General features: G+C 43.9%; 2 protein-coding genes across 4 annotated transcripts in view; one reads left to right on the top strand and one right to left on the bottom strand.

Moving 5' to 3' along the window:
- The window catches only part of cbarpb (CACN subunit beta associated regulatory protein b), a 52,587-nt gene extending 46,369 nt beyond the window's left edge, over positions 1-6,218 (top strand). For both annotated transcript variants that reach the window (XM_035779154.2, XM_035779161.2), the window contains exons 9-10: positions 301-481; positions 1,280-6,218. In XM_035779154.2, coding sequence (XP_035635047.1) covers positions 301-481; positions 1,280-2,777 — 1,679 coding nt within the window. In that variant the 3' untranslated portion in view covers positions 2,778-6,218. The remainder of the gene's footprint in view (positions 1-300; positions 482-1,279) is intronic.
- A 1,189-nt stretch (positions 6,219-7,407) lies between these two features.
- The window catches only part of LOC118389281 (serine/threonine-protein kinase STK11-like), a 39,912-nt gene continuing 26,838 nt past the window's right edge, over positions 7,408-20,481 (bottom strand). For both annotated transcript variants that reach the window (XM_035779187.2, XM_035779179.2), the window contains 2 exons: positions 9,332-9,623; positions 7,408-7,930 (listed from right to left, as the gene is read on the bottom strand). In XM_035779187.2, coding sequence (XP_035635080.1) covers positions 9,376-9,623 — 248 coding nt within the window. In that variant the 3' untranslated portion in view covers positions 7,408-7,930; positions 9,332-9,375. The remainder of the gene's footprint in view (positions 7,931-9,331; positions 9,624-20,481) is intronic.

Consider the following 20,481-nt stretch of genomic DNA (forward strand, 5'->3'; position numbering starts at 1 on the left):
CCCAAAACGCATGAAAATATTGGACTATAGCTTGTGCCTTCCTGTATTATACTTATGCTAAAATGTTTTCTATTCTACTGAGCCATTTACATTATGTTCATATTCTTATCTTTTATTATTTCTTATTCTTGAAGGAACCTGCAAGTAAGCATTTCGTTGGATGGCGTTTACCATGTGTATCCCGTTCATACACCTAATACAACTTGAAACTTGATATACCATGGTGAATGTTGGTACCAACATCCCATGTCTCTCTGTGGCCTTGAACTAATGTTTGACCTGCTTCGTCCTGCGTGGCAGGGTCCCCTAAGAGGAGGCAGTTCCAGCGGCAGCGCGCCGCCAGCGAGAGCATGGACCAGGAGGATAACGACGCCCACCACATGGACCTCATCCAGTACATCGCCCGCACCCAAGACGTCACCTACCACCCCAGCCCCTCCGCCCGCCTCCTCTCCCCCAAGCCACCACCCTCCCTCGGCAGGTATCTTTAATTCCCTCGCCATCCTTCCACCTCACCGCTTTGCCTCAGTCATCATTACGGTAACTAACAGTATTATGGATAGTTTTGTGTATGTTTTACCTGTCACGGTTAGGATTTGAGGAGAGTAAGCTGATCCTAGATCTGTGCCTACAAGGAACTTTTACCCACAGCTGCTTAACAAGCCAGCCCATTCCATCGCTGATAGAGAGTGATGATGGCATGGACAGGAATAGTTTTTGGGGTCAATGGGAGAATCTCAACTGCCAACTCCTCGCATCCTCTCTCCTCGCGAGGGGACCCAAGCAGTATGCAATTAAGATTTTCCATTAGTGACCCCCTTACTTGAAGTTACTGTGGACGCAGAGCTGTGATGGATTTTAAGGAATACAAATATGTATTTATATACTGAATAAATATAAGTCATAATCAAAGCCTATCCATATTTGTTTCTTCTACAGTGCTGGAAGCATTCATGTTGATTCCTGAACATGCATAGTTGCTAACATAATGCAAGCCATATGTCATGCTTCTAATGGATAACTAACTGGGACCAGTAAAATCACAATGTAGGGAAATTCTACACATTTGCAAAACACATGACATTTGTGCATTGCAGTTCAGTGGTTTGTGGAAAACATGCTACAACCTTAAGAAGTCATGGTGATCACTTGTAATCACAGTGGCTGCAAACATACTCAAACATCAGACATTAGATCTGTGTATGGGCGCTCTGTGACTGACTGTTATACTGTTTGTGTGCGTGTGTGTGTGCGTCTTTGTACGTGTGTGTCAATGCAGGTTAGAGGTGGAGGTGGTGGTGGAGCCCAGCTGCAGCAGGGTCCAAGTAGCGGGGTTGATCGGCCTGTCCCCAGAGTCCCAGGACGAGGCAGCGAGCCTGGGGGACTGTAGACAGGAGAGCTTGGCCTCAGACCACCAGGCCTTGTACAGAGACATCTGGACGCTCCGGGCCTCTCTAGAGCAGTACGGCTCCTCAGACCAGATCAACAACGACAGGGACTCTGTTCGCAGCGACGCCGACAGTGTCAGCTCCCTGGGGGGCCGGACCGAGAGGGAGGAACTGCCCAGTAACCCCTCCCAGGACATCGGGGATGAACCCGAAGGGGATGTAGAGCTGCCCATGGATGATGGGATGGGGGAGGAGAAGGAAGAGAAGAAGAAAGGGGGGAAGCAGAACAGTGTGGAGTCAGAGAGGGTCAGTGACGGGGAGTCAGGCAATCGTAAGCTCATGCAGATGGACAGTGGCTATACGTCTATAGAGGCTCCATCTCGGGCGCCAGAGGAGCTAAGACTGTTTGGCAGTAGTGGCAGTATAGACAGGACGGCCCTGGAGAAGAGACACTACTTCACCAGTGCAGGGCACACGGGCACAGTGGACGAGAGCTTCGAAGCCCACATCTTCGAGGAAGAGCCAGGCGAGGAGATGCTGGTGGGGGCGACGGGCGGCATCGCAATAGAAACGTCCAGGTCTCCCCTGGGCTGGTCTCCGTATGGGAAGATGTTCACTCCACGAGAGGCGCAGCCGCACTCCCACCCACCCTTATCATTACACCGCCGCGACTACAGCATCGACAAGAAAACTGACGCGCTCTTCCATGAATTCCTCCGCCACGACCCCCAGTTCGACCAGCAGGAGTCACCGAGGAAACATCGCTCGCGCATCCACCTCCGCAAACAGTGGCAGCGCAACAAACAGTACAGTGACCCGGGCGTTCGCTACCAGTACCACTCCTTTGAGAGGCAGCGGACCCCCCTGCGACGAGGCGATAGCGTCAACTACCCTCTGGACACAGGCTTCCACAGCACACTGCCACGCATCGTCAGTGCGCCTGATGAGGAGGCCAGCGAGGGGGCCCCCAGTACCCCCCAGACGCCAAAGGCCGAGGTGGGGGCAGGTGAGGTGGAGGAAGGAGACAGGAGGAGAGCGAGTCCCAGCAGTAGCTGTGGCAGCAGCACCGTGACCATTAGAGACCTGGAAGGGAGGGCATCCTGTTCCCCTCCCACTGTTCCGGATAGAGAGGGCCTGCTAGGGGAGCAGCCCAACCCCCAGGAAGACACTAGGCAGGCGGTACACCCCCCTGAGGCCCCTTACGAGCCCCCCCAGCCTCCTGACACGGGCAACAGCCGACAGACCATCACAGCCGAGCTGACGGACAAGCTGTGCGCCACTCTGGATGAGCGGCTGTACACAGGCCTGCAACGGACCAAGGACACAGTGGTGGTGACAGAGTGTATGGTGAAGGTCGTTCACGTCTCCCCCGACCACAGCCCAGTGTAGCATGTCTCCAGTCCTCCTCCACTTCTCCCTGATCTTTTGTGTTTCATTTGATTTCAGTCTACGCCGGGTAACTACAATTTCTCTGTCTGTCTGTCTGTCTGAATTAGCTGGTCCCAGACCAGTAACAAGAAAACAGGCTACACTACAAAGTATCATGTAGGCTATATGAAGAATACACCCCTTGATAGTATTTACAGTACCATAGTGTCTCTTACTGCTGTGATTCCTTTCTCCTCTTAGAGAAGTGATGATGTAAAGAGCCAGTATGCTCTCTGCACTAGTCTATCCACTGTGAAACTAGGTGCTATTAGCCTTGAAATCATCTCAAGATCTGGATACAAAGTTTATCTGGGTGTAATAGGCCAGTCTTGACTGATAGGCCAGCCAAGACTGTTTAATTGTAATGTGATGTAATTTAATCTGAATCTATGGTACTAGGAACAGAAACAGATGAATTTGAAAATGCAATTTTTTCCCCTCATAAACGATCATTAAATGGGTATGAAGATGCTGTCCTAATTTGGACACCAAATAAATTGCAGTATCCATATTAGGACCGCCTCGTCATATCCACACTGGATCAGAGAATATTCTTCATCAAGTATCCTTGTTGCTTGATGTCTGGCCTCATGTTTCCATAAAAAAAATGTCTTACTGCTTTCCAGAAAAGTGATGGTTGTTAGGACATGTTGTTCTTTGTATTTGCTGTTGTTTGTCTATGCTTGTTTTACATTTCACAGCTGGTTGTGACTGTAGTAACTGGCATATTGGAGGCCAGGGTTAGAACAACTTAAATGACAGGTTTTTACCTCATTTCTGTGCCAAAAATACCTTGGGGTTGGAACTAAAACATTTTTTCCAATCGTTTAGTTTTGAACAGAAACGCAAATCTTTAATTTTGTTCCACTGTTCCGACCAGCAAGAGTTTAGAACCCCCCCAAAAAGTACTGGTTTATATTGTTCCTTTTTTAACCTGTCAAATCATGTATTTAATTTCTTTACATTTAGCTCATTAAATGACTTCACCAATCAGCGCAGACAGAGCAGGCAAGCTAGTTGTTTACATGCGTGATGGACAGGCAAGTGTAGCCTATGGTGCAAGATGCAACAGAAATGTTGCGGGTGGAGAGAGCGAGAGAGGGTTGAAGTGCTGGGCATCTTGTTATGACATGCATTATCTGAATTCGGTCCACAGAATTATACCTACGGAGCGGCTTCTATGGAGGAACGTTGAATGTCCTTCGAGCAAGCCAGCTAGTTAGTGTGTACAGAGCCACACCATAATTAAAAACATTTTTTGTAGTTAATAAATTCGACATGTAACATGATAACTAAGCCTATAGTATCCTTAACTATCATTGAAAAAGTTAATCCTTTATTTTCTAGCTAATTAAAAAGGTCTCCTGACTTCTGAATCAAGCTTGTAACCTCAGTACAGGAGCCTATGCTTTGGAGAGGAGCAGGTGTCTCTCTCTCACACACACACAAAGATGTTCAGCTTGCAGGCAGACACTGGAATAAGTTTGAGTGAGGGCTTTGCATAGGCGTTTTGTTGTGGGCCTAAAAACAAATGCCTGGAATGTAACATAACGTTATTAATCGGTTCCAAAGCTTTGAAAAATAACTGGTATGTTCTGGAACAGTAAGGATCACTTTCATTCCAGGTTCCGTTTCTGTTCCTAGAAAAATGTTATTCCTTTGTTCCAACCCCTGCTGTTAGAATCACACATCAAAAGGCAAGGCTCCCTTGGCCTCCCCCACGACAGTGTTGGTTAGTGCTGGTCTATAGCTGTAAAGGTTTAAATGAAGGCTTTGAATGGGGCCGATGTTGCCCTCGCAGACATTTGCGTTTATTGAATTTATCCATAAAGGCATACTTTCTTGTGCATGGGTTTACCAAACAGGCTTTATTTGTTTGCTCACTTTCTTTTCTTTCCCCTCCTTCTCCTGTGAAAGTTGATAACGCAGCAGCGCATCCCTCTGGGCTATAAGGACTGCACTTCTTGTCCGTTAACAAACCAGAACAAAGTTGTTATTTGGAGCAAATTCCACACCTTCTCCTTTGCAACCCAATGCCATTCAAGTGTAACCCCATTATCAGATTATGTCTTACGTGCCAAAAGAAGGCAAGGAATGGCAACCGTTCCAGAATTACCTTGGAAACTATTTTGCACTTAACTGTGTAGTGGCTGGGAGTCTGCTTCTCCTACATCCCACAATCAGCAGGAATATTTGATCAAAAACAAGGGGAGTCCCCCTCCCGTAGTTGAAGTCCACTCTGCCTGGTCTCTTGCTGAGGGTGTAACACAATTAAGATAGAGAAATTGCCGTAAATGGGAGATATTTCTAGCTTTCATTTCCCTCCTTTTGGGTGTGACCGTGCCACTTCACAGCCCTGGTGAATCAGATATGTTTCCTCTAATAGGGACATCAGATACCTCCTTATTATAGCTGAGTGGACTCACAGGCAGAAGGTACCTTAACTCATTAGGGGAACAATGGCCTAAGATGAAAGCTGGTGAGAGGGCTTGAATTGGTCTTCGAGCTTGGAGGCTAGTGATATCCTTCCTTTCTCTCACCTACTTCACATAGCCCACACAGTAGACAGTGCACATTCTGTCACCATGGGAAGGAACCCCAGGGGCTTCACATGTCTCAGCACCATTTTGTGTCATTACCAGGTGCCTTTTATGGAGGTGTTAGAACGTCAAGGAATGAGACGGATCCTTTCGCCAGTCGCCTTGGGAACAAACAAGATCAGATGCCTTTGAGGTTACTGGTTACTCAGCATTCTCTGATTATTGTCAGTAATGAGAGGAATGGTGCATCATTTCTGGACTTAGCAAGGGGGTGACAACACCAACTTAATGAAAAAGATGAGGCGCAAATAAATTAGTACATTTGTACAAAGAGTAACTTTGTTGTGTATACAAGCACAATGTTGCAGGAACTAGTGTAGTCTCTTTTATTAGGTGTAGACGTAACTGGGGACACTGTGGTGAAAGACGTTTTGTACACAAGTAACCTGTCCAATGCATTGACGCATTACTGTGCATAGGTTTGCATGATAATGAATCGTTTTAGTACATATATTCATGATTTCTCAGAACTACTGCACCAAATGAATGATTCCATGGTCGTCGGTCGACAGAACAAACATTTAAATCAGCACTGGTACTTAATCTACCTTTGTTGTTTAGGAGTCATGCCATGCTAACTGATAATCTACAATTGAGTTTTATTTCCATGAAAGACAAAAATATACAATCTATTTCTGTATTCCTGCTTGTTATAACTGCTATATTTCTCAAACTAGTTAAGTAGAGCTTTATAAATGATAACTGATTTGTTGACCCATAACTATATGAGCCTTGAGGGACCAAAAAATTAAACCGTTATTTGGGGATTTTCCAATAAGTAAATAAATGAATAAGGCATTAATGGTTGTGTCTCATATTTACTTTTTAATGGTACTCAAAAGCAAAAAGAGTGGGAAGAAGAGGAAGACAAGGGGACTGCAACACTAATCCTCCCTCTTCTCCATCCCACTCCATGTGTTGTTCATTTCAGGTGTTGAGGGTCTAACAGTGTGTGGAGCTGTTAATATGCACCAGAGCCCATGCACATCAATGAATGACTTCACAGTGATTAGGGTTCCCAATCGATTGCAAAGCAGAGTGAAAGTAGGACAGCAGTCTCAACCTCCATATGAACTGCATCACCAACACCACATCAGCAAATATGACAGAATAAAAAATGCCAACATTCCGTCAGATTCCCCAATAGTTTTACTCCAATATTGCTATGATCAAAACCACTAATACCCTGTGGATTTATTTACCAACCTGCAGCAAAGCTATGACTTCTGTTCGCTTTTGCCCTTGGATTGATAAAAGATGCAGTGTTGGGGTAGGGGTAGCCTTTTTGGTCTGTGTGAACATCACTCTAAGGGATGGTCCAGTTCAGTACAAGGTTTGACAGTCCAGATCAAGGACAGCTCCACTAAAACAAGCCCATCACAGCAGGAGCCACAGATCATCTTATCAAAGTAGGCTGCAGCCAACCCTCCCACCAGCCAATACACCAATCAGAATAATACATCAAAGTCAAGGTGAAGCAATCTGCAGTATAGCGTTGTAGTGCCAGAGGAACCTGCAGGTTTGACTGCAGCAGCACACTAGCATGAGCAAATACAGGATGTTCCTTCAAGATGCACTATGCAGAAATGGTCATTTCCTGGTTGCAAAAATTAGAATAGTTCGCCTAATTTTAGATATGTGACAAAACAAGCAAGTATAGCGTAGAGAATCAATCATTGTACCAAATAGTGTTTTCAGCTGGTGTACAAAACCGAAAGTAAAAGACGCAGAAAGGAAACTTAACGGGAAGCATAGGAAGAGCGCACATAGAACAGATCTACCGCTTAGAAAAACCAAACAAAATTAGTGACAGAACTGATCAATCTCAGTGAAATGTCAGTTTATCAACTGGCTCGCTCTCAGAACCTAACAATTGAGCCTGGGGACGAGTCGGTCATAAAGTTTCACACTGCCTATTGTTTGATTGACAAGATACATTTATTTATAATACAGCCACAAATAAAAGAGAAAATCACAGAACAAACAGCTGATGAGGTTGGGGTGCATTTTATATAAATAATAATTAAAACCCATTTTGGGGACTAAAACACCAAAACAAAACTAAAGATGCAAAAAAAATCTAAAGCAAAGACATTCAAGAATAGTTATGCATCCTTGGCTTGTCTATAGTTCCCTTTCCTTTAGCCTGCATATGCCATACTTATTACCGTTACAAATATTGTAGTTTATTGAAATGATCCATGTCATTCAATACACATCACAATGTGCGCTTTAATACAGAGTAACTGTAGGAGAAACAGTGTAGTAGTCTAAAACGAGCTACATTCATACAGTGAGGGGTGGGATTCCCAGTATGATTTGCAGAAGGGGGTAAGTCCTAGCCTCTTCTCCATTTCTCTCTGGAGCTTCACTTACATCACGTTGTCAGACAGAAAATAACTAGTGAAATAAACCACTGTAGTGCATCATGTCCTGTTATTGCATGCTGCAGACCAGGCTGTCAAAACATTCATCACCCAAACGTCAGGGAGCCGGAAAATAGAGAACACAAACCTGAGGGAATCAAAAACCGACAATTAGCTACAAGCATTTACAGTATTACTCAATGAGTTATCAGCACCCCTCAAATAAACATTTGCACAATACAGTTAAAGATGACTGAATAGAGGATTCACATAGTATTAAAGTCTAAATAATGGAGGATTCATATAGTATTACAATCTAAATAATGGAGGATTCATATAGTATTACAATCTAAATAATGGAGGATTCATATAGTATTACAGTCTAAATAATGGAGGATTCATATAGTATTACAATCTAAATAATGGAGGATTCATATAGTATTACAATCTAAATAATGGAGGATTCATATAGTATTACAGTCTAAAAGAACAATGGAACCAAGATTGTATGGATAGTATTCTGCATCTGTATTGCTTCTCCACTCAGTTGGTGCTGTAAGCCTCTGTGGCCATTCGCAGTGAGTGGGAAATGATGTCATCTTCAATTTCATACAGCACTGTAGATGTAGTGTTTCAAGGGGTACTGTATTATATAATTATTTTAACAAATATGTTAAATGTGTTGCATATAGCACGAAACATGTTTGTTAGGAAGGGCTATTCTTCAAATTAGCATCAGAATCCCCTATTGGCTCAGGAAATGGTGTGACGGTTGCAATGCATTTGTATGAACCTGTTAACCAGGCATGAGTGCATGATGGGATCCTTCATTTTTCCTTCAGAAAGAGGAATGTGAAGCAGGGGGAGTTGGTTAAAGAGTCAGAGCCCGTACTCAGCAATGACTCATCGGGAGAGAAAGAAAGAGAGAGCGAGGGAGAAAGAGGGGAAGCCACATGAATGAGCAGGTGCCTCGGGGGGAACACAGAGAGAGGGGGGGAAATGGGAAGAGAGAAGCCTAGAAAGCAGATTATGCTGCATCTCCCTCCCACGCAGTCCGCCCACACACTCCTGCTCTCTATCCATACAGAGAGCATCAGCGTCAGTCAGGGCTCTTCCAACCCCCACCCGCCCCTAGCACCATACGCTGCGTCAACCAGCCCAATCCTGCCTCTCCAATAACCGAGCCTTCCTCCCCTCTCCTCTCCTCTCCCTCCCTGGAGACACCACTCTACTGTTCGGCTCCATAATTAGACTCCTCAGGCCTGTGTTTTTTTTAACCTTGAGAGCAGCTTGGAAGGCAATCAAGGCACACATGCGTAATTACACCAGGCAGAATCTTACTTCCATTTGCTTTTTTTTTTCTATACAATTAGCTGTAGGTTTCAGGAGGGGATCAAAGGAGTATGTCATCTCAGTTAAATTGATAAAAATGTTAGCTTACTTGGATTTAGTAGCATTATCATCTGAAGGTCACAGGGATGCCACAATGTCTAAACTACACCATATTGTACAGCTGTTAAACACTCCCCCAATGCCTCCTCCTACTCACCTGTCCAGTATATGTGTTCAGGGCTGGGGGTCCAGGGGCTGCCCTCATTGCTGCTTGCAGTTGGACAGCTTGCGGATGCGGCTGTAGGTGGACACTCCTTTGCGTGAGGGGTTGGAGGAGGAGGAGGAGGAGAGGCGTTCTGATCGAGACCTGGTCCTGCTGGTGGTTGGGTAGTGGTCCTGGTCTGTCTCCGTGCCGTTCACACATAGGGTCCTGAGCCCCAGCCCCAGCCCCGGCCCCACACAACCCCCCTGGTGCCCGTTCTGCTCCAGCCCATCCTCATGCACCCGACCTGGGGAGAGAACACAGAGACGAGAATTAGAGGTTGCAAGTCAGTGGTCTAAGCTGACTCAGGGAAACATACGCTGTCAGCCATCAGGTTAGACTCCTGGTGGAAGTCAGCTTTATGCACAGATCTGGGATCAGCTTACTCTCCCCAAACCATTAGGTGGAAATGAAAAAATGCCCTTAAATCATTGTCAGATAAGTATCTAGGTCTAGGAGGACGTTTCTCCTCCACACTGTTAGTAACAGGTCAGAGTGACCCGAGATAATGGGGGAGGTGAGCACTGAGCAGCCTTGAAGAAAGTTTGTAGACAGGCAAAAACTGTTGGGAGACCTTTATTAAATTTAAGATGCAGTTCTTCTAAAGTTGCAAAAGTCTTGCAAAACTAAGGTGAGGTGTGCTTTAGCTTGAGTAGTGACTGAGCACATTTGGATCCACTTGCCAAATCAAATCCTCCAGACACGAACAGTATTCTCACGAGTCCTGTTTTTTAGTCCAAGACTATGCTTCTATGTCCGGGAGTTGAGTTAGGGCTGTTGCGTGACAGTATTGCCACCACACCGGGAGTCATGACTGCAGTCAAAAACCACGTGACTCAAGAATGTGTTGGTAGTCGGCCTATTAAATTCACTAATGAACGTCAGGTTACTAATGGCCTGACACTCAGGGCTCTATTGTCCCTCTAACCACTCTGAGGTTAATGCAAATGCAATCTAGAATCACATCAAACACTTATCAAAACAGTATCATGCTTTTTTTTTTTACTCACCACTAGGCTACATTTTGTTACATCTGTGATTATCAATTTGAAGAAAGAAGATCAACAACAGGTTGGATGGATCTGAATGGAAAACATGGTTGTTGTAGATGTTGTTTCAAAGCCAAACACAATGAAATGGACAGCGCTTTCTACGGTGATGATTCATTCAACAGGCCTTAAATTAAGACATTGCATGTAGAACACCCATACGAATATCAGAGATTATGCATATGCCTATATATGAGCCCAAGCCCGAAAGAAAAACCTGAATTAAAAATGATTGCGCTGTTATACAATACATAGCCTACCAAATGTTACGCAGTGGCGGTCAGTGTCGTTTAAGATAAGTGAGGACAAATGTTTTTTCATGAGCATGGTCTTATTTCTATTACAGCATATTGGATGACTGTCATTCATATTCCATTCACCCAGTTCAATGTAACATGGATAGGTTTAGGCTACTACAAGATACTCAAATTCTCCCTATACCCATCATGAGGTTGCCACAACCGAGCCTATGAATGAAAGTTTACAACGTAGGAACACGCACACCAGGTCGAAAGAGAAATAAGGAGGTCACACAGTGACAGACATTATATACTGCCTTGCACAATCTTGCCTGCATCTAGCTTGCAAATTAATTTCGATTGGACAAATTCAGTCATTTTCATCCCGTTTAATTTCGTTTAAGAAACATTTTTCAACAGAATCGGTGGATGAATACACCACTGATCATAGCAGCCACGTTGTATTCACTCTATGCATTCTTATCCTCTCACCTTTTCTCTTCATGTGTGGACAACACGTCAGCTGTATGTGACCAGGCAAAAAAATAAAATAAACACCTTTCCAAACAGAACCGCTACACAGCCTACATCAACGTTAGTGTACAGTCAGTAAGCGGTTACACCAGCGGGCCTCGTGGCAATATATTTGTAATACCAAAAGCTTACATTGTGTTGGAAAGTCAAAGCCAGTGAGCTAACATACACCCTGCTCAAACAGAGGGATTCCTTCAGTAAGCTAGACTACCTAGCTGCATTTGCTAGCTAAGTAACGTTAAGTGAAACTGAAAAAAAAAAAAAAAATCTCCATTTCCCTCTTGAGGAAAATTAAGGAATTCAATTTCAATTTCCTCTTAAGGAATTCAATTTGTTCAACTATGGTCTTTCCCTCTCTGAGTCAAATACTCACCACATTTTATACACTGCAGTGCTAGCTACCTGTAGCTTATGCTTTCAGTATTAGATTAATTATCTGATCCTTTGATTGGGTGGACAACATTTCAGTTCATGCTGCAAGTGCTCTGATAGGTGGGTGTAATTTCTCCAGAAGTTGTCATAATTATCGTGTAAGTCTATGGAAGTGGGTGAGAACCATGAGCCTCCTAGGTTTTGTATTGAAAAACAAATGATAGTCCCACTAAGAGCAAACCAGAAGGGATGCATATCGCTGCAGAATGCTGTGGTAGACATGCTGGTTAAGTGTGCCTTGAATTCCAAATAAAACCACAGACCGAGTGTCACCAGCAAAGCGCCTCCACACCTCCTCCATGCGTCACGGTGGGAACCACACATGCAGAGAACATACGTTCACCAACTCTGCGTCTCAAAGACAGCGGTTGGAACCAAAAATCGCAAATTCGGACTCAGACAAAAAAAAAAAAAAAAAAAAAAAGACTTCCACCGGTCCATTGCTCGTGTTTCTTGGCGCAAGCCTCTTCTTCTGATTGGTATCTTTTTGTAGCGGCCTCTTTGCAGAAATTTGACCATGAAGGCCTGATTCACGCAGTTGATGTAGAGACGTGTCTAAAATATATCCACATAATTTCCCTCCTCATGATGCCATCCATTTTGTAAAGTTCACCAGTCCCTTCTGCAGAAAAGCACCCCCACAACATGGTGCTGCCACACCCATGCTTCACAGTTGGGATAGTGTTCTTCAGCTTCCAATCCTCACCCATTTTCCTCCCAACATAACAATCAATGATCCTTATGGCCAAACAGACCAGAGGACATTTCTACAAAAAGCACAATCTTTATCCCCATGTGCAGTTGCAAACAATAGTCTGGCTTTTTTATGGCGGTTTTGGCGCAGTGGCTTCTTCCTTGCTGAGCGGCCTTTCAGGTTGTCGATATAGAACTTGTTTTACTGTGGATATAGATACTTTTGTACCTGTTTCCTCCAGCATCTTCACAAGGTCCTTTGCTGTTGTTCTGGGATTGGCACATTTCGCACGAATGTACGTTCATCTCTAGGAGGCAGAACGAGTCTCCTTCCTGAGCGGTATGACGGCTGCATGGTCCCATGGTGTTTATACTTGCGTACTATTGTTTGTACAGATGAACGTGGTACCTTCAGGCGTTTGGAAATTGCTCCCAAGGATGACATTTTTTTTTTCTGTGAATTATAAGTGAAATAATCTGTCTAAACACATTTTTGGAAGAATGACTTGCGGTCATGCACAAAGTAAGTGTCCTAAACAAACTGCCAAAACTATAGTTTGTTAAGAAATTGGTGGAATGGTTGAAAAATTAATTTAAATTGACTCCAACCTCAACTGTATGTATAGATAGAAAGATCACATGTACATAAGTATTCAGACCCTTTACTCAGTACTTTGTTGATGCAACCTTGGCAGCGACTACAGCCTAGAGTCTCTTGGGTATGACACTACAAGCTTAGCACACCTGTATTTGGGGAGTTCCTCCCAATCTGGTCTGCAGATCCTCTTCGAGCATTGTCAAGTTGGTTGGAGAACGTTGCTGCACAGCTATTTTCAGGTCTCTCCAGAGATATTAGATCGAGTTCATGTCCAGGCTCTGGCTGGGCCACTCAAGAACATTCAGAGACTTGTCCCAAAGTCACTCCTGCATTGTCTAGGCTGTGTGCTTAGGGTCGTTGTCCTGTTGGAAGGTGAACTTCACCTCAGTTGGAGGTCCTGAGCGCTTTGGAGCAGGTTTTCATCAAGGACCTCTGTACTTTGCTCCGTTAATCTTTCTCTCGATCCTGACTGGTATACCAGTCCCTACTGCTGAAAAAAAAAAAAACACACAGCATGATGCTGCCACCACCATGCTTTAACGTAGGTTTCCTCCAGATGTGACGCTTGGTATTCAGGCCAAATAGTTCAATCTTGATTTCAACAGACCAGAGAATCTTGTTTCTCATGGTCTGTGTCCTTGAGGTGCCTTTTGGCAAACTCCAAGCGGGCTGTCATGTTCTTTTTACTCTAGTGTGGCTTACGTCTGGCCACTCTACCATAAAAGGCCTGATTGGTGGAGTGCTGCAGAGATGGTTGTCCTTCTGGAAGATTCTCCCATCTCCACAGAGGAACTCTAGAGCTCTGTCAGAGTGACCATTCGGTTCTTGGTCACCTCCCTGACCAAGGCCCTTCTTCCCAGATTGCCTAGTTAGGATGTTTGTACAGAACTTGTCAACTTAAATAGACTGTCATAAGGTAAGAAATGTTTGCTGCCATCTCAGATGATGCAAATAGTCGCGTTTCTTGTCTGAACTGGTTTCGCTTCATTATAGAGAGCAGAACATGACAAATCTCAGTGATATGTTGCTCCAGGAACCAAGATAAAGTGTGCAACAGGTTAGTAAAACACACAAGTTGAAAAAGGAAAAGAAAACTAAATTTTCTCAAAGCAAACTACATGACATTAATAATCATTAATCATGACCTTTCATGAATGGGGTGATGAAGTCACCCTGATTTATGCACACAGGTTCACCAGGCAAAAGATGACTAAAACCCCGGTCATAACGACAATCACCATAATTAACATCTGCACATTATTAGACTTGTTCAATCAGAAATCAAAGTGCTTCCGGCACTCTCAGTAATTGAACACCAGCTAAATGAAGTCTGACTGGGCCCTCGCTCTCCCGCTAAACCCCCTGTGAAGCTGTCGACACTGGGCTTACTGATTAGCCTGGGCTATAAATATGTAATCAAAGGCAGCACAGCGACACCGGGCTCGCTCTCATTAACCTCCCCCTCACAGCACCTCTCCTCCCCTTTACTCCAACAATGGCTAACCTGTGAAGACCTGTGCCTGTCACCCCCTTTCTGACAACAGCAAAGGTGACAAAAGAACAGGTAGAATCATAGTGTCAGAGCATAAAGAGAGGGAGGAGAGAGAGCGGCGGAGGAAGGGGGAGTGACTTAACGAACTGCAGTAGGATGACTCACCTAGTTGCCATGGCAACTTAAACACTCGCTACTCTCTAATCGGCGATTTTGAACTGCTGCTCATGGAGCCGGTGAGAGGGGGGTGTTTATGTTTCCGGAAATAATTGAAATACGTGGTGGTGTGTGTGAGTATGCACAAAATGAGCACAAGGCTGACGCCGGGGTCACAAACTAGGACGTTTGACGTCAAATACACCCCAGGCCATACATACACCTCCCTCTCTTTCTCTAAAACACCTCACCTCTCTAATGCAGTCAAGCTGTGCTCCCTCTATAATGGGTTGCATTGTTGCACAGTATGAGTGGGTGCTGCTGGGGTGGTTTCTATGCACTAAATGAGTAGCAAACATGTACTACGCATCCCTAAACACATACAAATCCTTTAGGAGTTCTTAAATTGCTTAAGAACGCTTCAACCGTAAGAGGAATATATATATGAGAGACAGAGAGAAAATACAGAAGTGAGTGGTGTGCAGTATAGGAGGCTCAGACTGGGGGCAAGAAAAAAAAAACAGACTACTACTATATGACAGATACAAATTCTAATGAACATTTCTATCACACCGTTGTTCCACTACACACACACACAGTTGTTCACCTTTCTCGCAAAACAGCCTCCCAACAGGCATTGCCCGCTGTGATTCCGGTTATTTTAAAGCCCTATTTTCCAAATTTAAACAGCTCCAGCATGTCAGAGAGCAAATAGACTCCAATGAGTGAGGGGGGAAAAAATTATTAAAAAAAAAAAATCTGGTCCGCTACCCATTTTTGGGGGGACAAACTTACCGATACTGACATATCTGCTGATATTCTATTTTATGTCAGAGAAATTAAAAAGTGTATGTTTTCCACACAGAATTCTTATAAATTGCCATCCAAAACCAGCAATTGTCCAATAAATATGCTTCAAATGTTGATTTCTTACATTGTGAAATTAATAACATGAGAATGACTGCAAGTGTTCAGATAAGCATAAGATTCCCTTTTTTCATCCTATTTATTAAATGTTGGTTATCGGTGGATTTATCGTCCGATACCGTTATGGGAAGTAAAAGGCCAATATTGGCAGATTATATCGGTGAACCGATATATCGGTCGGACTCTTAAGGGTAGTGGGTATAATTTCGCAAAATATCCTCAACAGGACACCCAAGAGGAAGCAATGGTGAATCAAATCAAAAATACAAATAAATATTTTTGTGCTTCCCTTTAAAGAGGAGAGTAGGGAATAAAATGTACTCTGAACATAAACAAGATTCCGGTTTAAATTGACTTAACTTTAATTGGCAACACACAATGACCAAGAAGCCAAGGCAGACAAATCACTTCATAAAAGACTGCCAGGAAATAGTGAATTGAAAGAAAAAAAAATGAAAAGAATGATGGATACTCTCTCTGCATGCTGTCCTCATGTAATTGGTTATGGACCGATTGGAAACATTACCACAGTTCAAACAAGCCCATAACTGTCTATTGTGGAAAGATAAATAATGTAATCTCCTTGAAAACCAATATAATAAAAAAAAAGCTAATGAAAACAATTTCCATCCCTTCTTATCTGTCCTTCTATATGGTCCTTCTGTAGCTCAGTTGGTAGAGCATGGCGCTTGTAACGCCAGGGTAGTGGGTTCGATCCCCGGGACCACCCATACGTAGAATGTATGCACACATGACTGTAAGTCGCTTTGGATAAAAGCGTCTGCTAAATGGCATATATTATATTATTATTATCTCTAAGAAGACAGAATGGCTAGGAATGGCTGATTTAGTGTTTTGAACTTCACAGTGGTTATAAGAGAGGAGGTGATTTGGCCAATCTTCTATATTATGACTCAGGTAGGCGAATCACTGCAGTCAATAGGAAAAAGTAAAACATTAACCCAAAACTAACCCATACTAGAATGAGTCATTAAAAACAGGCAAATAGCTGTGTGGTCTTAGATGCCATACAATCTAATCTTCCCCGTTTCCATCTTATCTTTTGATATAATATGCCTGATGGGCTTTTTGTATTAATTCAATACTGGATCCCTGTCGCTTTGAGTGAAACGCATAGTTGCTATAGTCTTGAAATACATACTGTGTAATGTATCCTACATCACAGCCGGTGCCTAGGGCTTTAACAGTGGGCCAAGAATGACTATACCGTGTCTCTAACCGGACCCACGACACCAACAGCATGCAGTAATTAGCAGAGGTTGGTCGAGGACTTATTGAGCGCTTCTAGCACCTTATGTTACAACATTTGTACAAGACAGCAAATATAAGTCTACCTTCAGGCATTAGCTACTGCTATACTATATTACTATGACAAACTGTTAGAATGTGAGAAATGACCAATGCTAAACCAATGTCATCAATGCAAAAGGTAAATAAATCAATAATCCATATAAATATGTACACATCACAGAAAGTTACAGACAGAGAGAAAAAGAGTTCTACTAAGGACAGTGGAAATGAACCCAACAACCATGTCCATGGACATTCTCAGAGCATGAGGTACTCAACTTCATCTGCTCCCTCCTCTTCCAGACTCCTCTCAGCGATGACCTTGTCCAATCACTAATCTCAGCTGGGGCAAAGTGATTTACTGGTCCATAGTAGCAGCCAGCTCACACTCACTGGGCTGATGCAATTACAGATAGACTGACCAGCTCTTCCAGAGAGACGGACGGACTCACTCACTTGACAGTATATAGATAACACCTGGGACAATTCAATATCCTCCTGAGGACAGATCTGGGATGATCATCTAATCCAGGGCTCTCCAACCCTGTCCCCGAAGAGCTACCATCCTGTAGGTCTTCGATCAAATCCTAATCTACCCATCCGAACCTAATAATTACCTGGTTGACAAACTGAAACGGGATAGTTAAAACAGGGGTTGGAGCAAAAATAAAACTACAGGTGGATTGCTCTCCAGGAACAGGGATGGAGAGCCCTGTTCTAATCAAATAACAGCGACAGAGGGGATTGATTTGGAGGCGGAGGGTCCGTCATGGTCTGGGGCGGTGTGTTACAGCGTCATCGGACTGAGCTTTTTTTCATTATTTTTTTTCATTATTTTTTTTCTTGTGTAAATATTTGTATGAACATAACATGTTAAATTTGCTGAAAATAAATGCAGTTGACAGTGAGAGGATGTTTTTTAAAATAAATATAAAACTCAGGAAAAAAAAAAACATCCTCACCGTCACCTGCATTTATTTTCAGCAAACTTAACATGTGTAAATATTTGTATGAACATAACAAGATTCAACACAGGCAGAACATGTTGACATGTGGGGGGTTCAAAATCAAAAGTAACAGTCAGTATTTGGTATGGCCACCAGCTGCATTAAGTACTGCAACGCTGGTCCGACCAAGCTGACTCCACACTCCAAGACTGCTTCCATCACGTGGACTGGGACATGTTTCGTATTGCGTCAGATAAAAATATTGACGAATACGCTGATTCGGGGTGCAAGTTCATTAGAACGTGCGTTGAAGATGTCGTTCCCATAGCAACGATAAAAACATTCCCTAACCAGAAACCGTGGATTGATGGCAGCATTCGCGTGAAACTGAAACAGCAGAGGGAACACCCCCCTATCCACATCGATGGAACAGTAGTGGAGAGGGTAGCAAGTTTTAAGTTCCTCGGCATACACATCACAGACAAACTGAATTGGTCCACTCACACTGACAGCGTCGTGAAGAAGGCGCAGCAGCGCCTCTTCAACCTCAGGAGGCTGAAGAAATTCGGCTTGTCACCAAAAGCACTCACAAACTTCTACAGATGCACAATCGAGAGCATCCTGGCGGGCTGTATCACCGCCTGGTACGGCAACTGCTCCGCCCTCAACCGTAAGGCTCTCCAGAGGGTAGTGAGGTCTGCACAACGCATCACCGGGGCAAACTACCTGCCCTCCAGGACACCTACACCACCCGATGTTACAGGAAGGCCATAAAGATCATCAAGGACATCAACCACCCGAGCCACTGCCTGTTCACCCCGCTATCATCCAGAAGGCGAGGTCAGTACAGGTGCATCAAAGCTGGGACCGAGAGACTGAAAAACAGCTTCTATCTCAAGGCCATCAGACTGTTAAACAGCCACCACTAACATTGAGTGGCTGCTGCCAACACACTGTCATTGAACACTGACCCAACTCCAGCCACTTTAATAATGGGAATTGATGGGAAAATGTAAATATATCACTAGCCACTTTAAACAATGCTACCTTATATAATGTTACTTACCCTACATTATTCATCTCATATGCATACGTATATACTGTACTCTATATCATCGACTGCATCCTTATGTAATACATGTATCACTAGCCACTTTAACTATGCCACTTTGTTTACTTTGTCTACATACTCATCTCATATGTATACACTGTACTCGATACCATCTACTGTATGCCGCCCTGTACCATCACTCATTCATATATCCATATGTACATATTCTTTATCCCCTTACACTGTGTATAAGACAGTAGTTTTGGAATTGTTAGTTAGATTACTTGTTGGTTATCACTGCATTGTCGGAACTAGAAGCACAAGCATTTCGCTACACTCGCATTAACATCTGCTAACCATGTGTATGTCACAAATAAAATTCGATTTGATTTGATTTGCATCTCCTCCTCATGGACCGCACCAGATTCGTCAGTTCTTTCTGTGATATGTTACCCCACTCTTCCACCAAGGCACCTGCAAGTTCACAGACATGTCTGGGGGAATGGCCCAAGCCCTCACCCTCCAATCCAACAGGTCCCAGACCTGAGTTCCAGGCTCTTCACTGGCCATGGCAGAACACTGACATTCCTGTCTTGCAGGAAATCTCGCACAGAACGAGCAGTATGGCTGGTGGCATTGTCATGCTGGAGGGTCATGTCAGGATGAGCCTGCGGGAAGGGTACCACATGAGGGAGGAGGATGTCTTCCCTGTAACGCACAGCATTGAGATTGCCTGCAATGACAACAAGCTCAGTCTGATGATGCTGTGACACACCGCCCCAGACCATGACGGACCCTCCACCTCCAAATTAATCCCACTCCAGAGTACAGGCCTCGGTGTAACGCTCATTCCTTCGATGATAAACACAAATCTGACCATCACCCCTGGTGAGACAATTCTGCAACTCGTCAGTGAAGAGCACTTTTTGCCAGTCCTGTCTGGTCCAGCGGCGGTGGGTTTGTGCCCATAACCGACGTTGTTGCAGGTGATGTCTGGTGAGGACCTGCCTTACAATAGGCTTACAAGCCCTCAGTCCAGCCTCTATCAAGCATGGGAAGCAGTGTTTAAACCCTTTACAATAAAGATCTGTGAAGTTACTTGGATTTTAAGAATTATCTTTGAAAGGACAGGGTCCTGAAAAGGGGACATTTCTTTTTTTGAAGGGTTTTAAAAATATATATAAAATAAATAAAATCTCCCATCGTTTCAAATGACCGAAAATAGCTTCTAGACATCAAAACAGTGATTACTAAACTCGTCAGATGTGGCAGGGCTTGCAAACTATCACAGATTACAAAGGGAAACAGAGCCGCGAGCTTCCCAGTGACACAAGCCTACCAGACTAACTAAATGCCATCTATGCTTGCTTCAAGGCAAGCAACACTGAACCATGCATGAGAGCACCAGCTCTTCCGGCTGACTGTGTGATCACGCTCTCCATAGCCGATGTGAATAAGTCCTTTAAACAAGTTAACATTCACAAGGCAACAGGGTCAGACAGATTACCAGGATGTGTACTCTGAGCATGCGCCGACCAACTGGCAAGTGTCTTGACATTTTCAACCTAACCCTGACCTAGTCTGTAACACCTACATGTTTCAAGCAGACCACCATAGTCCCTGTGCCCAAGAACACTGTCTAAATTACTAATCACCTGTAGCAATCCCATCTACAG

This window comes from Oncorhynchus keta, chromosome 1 (assembly GCF_023373465.1).
Source record: "Oncorhynchus keta strain PuntledgeMale-10-30-2019 chromosome 1, Oket_V2, whole genome shotgun sequence".
NCBI classification, from domain to species: Eukaryota; Metazoa; Chordata; class Actinopteri; order Salmoniformes; family Salmonidae; genus Oncorhynchus; species Oncorhynchus keta.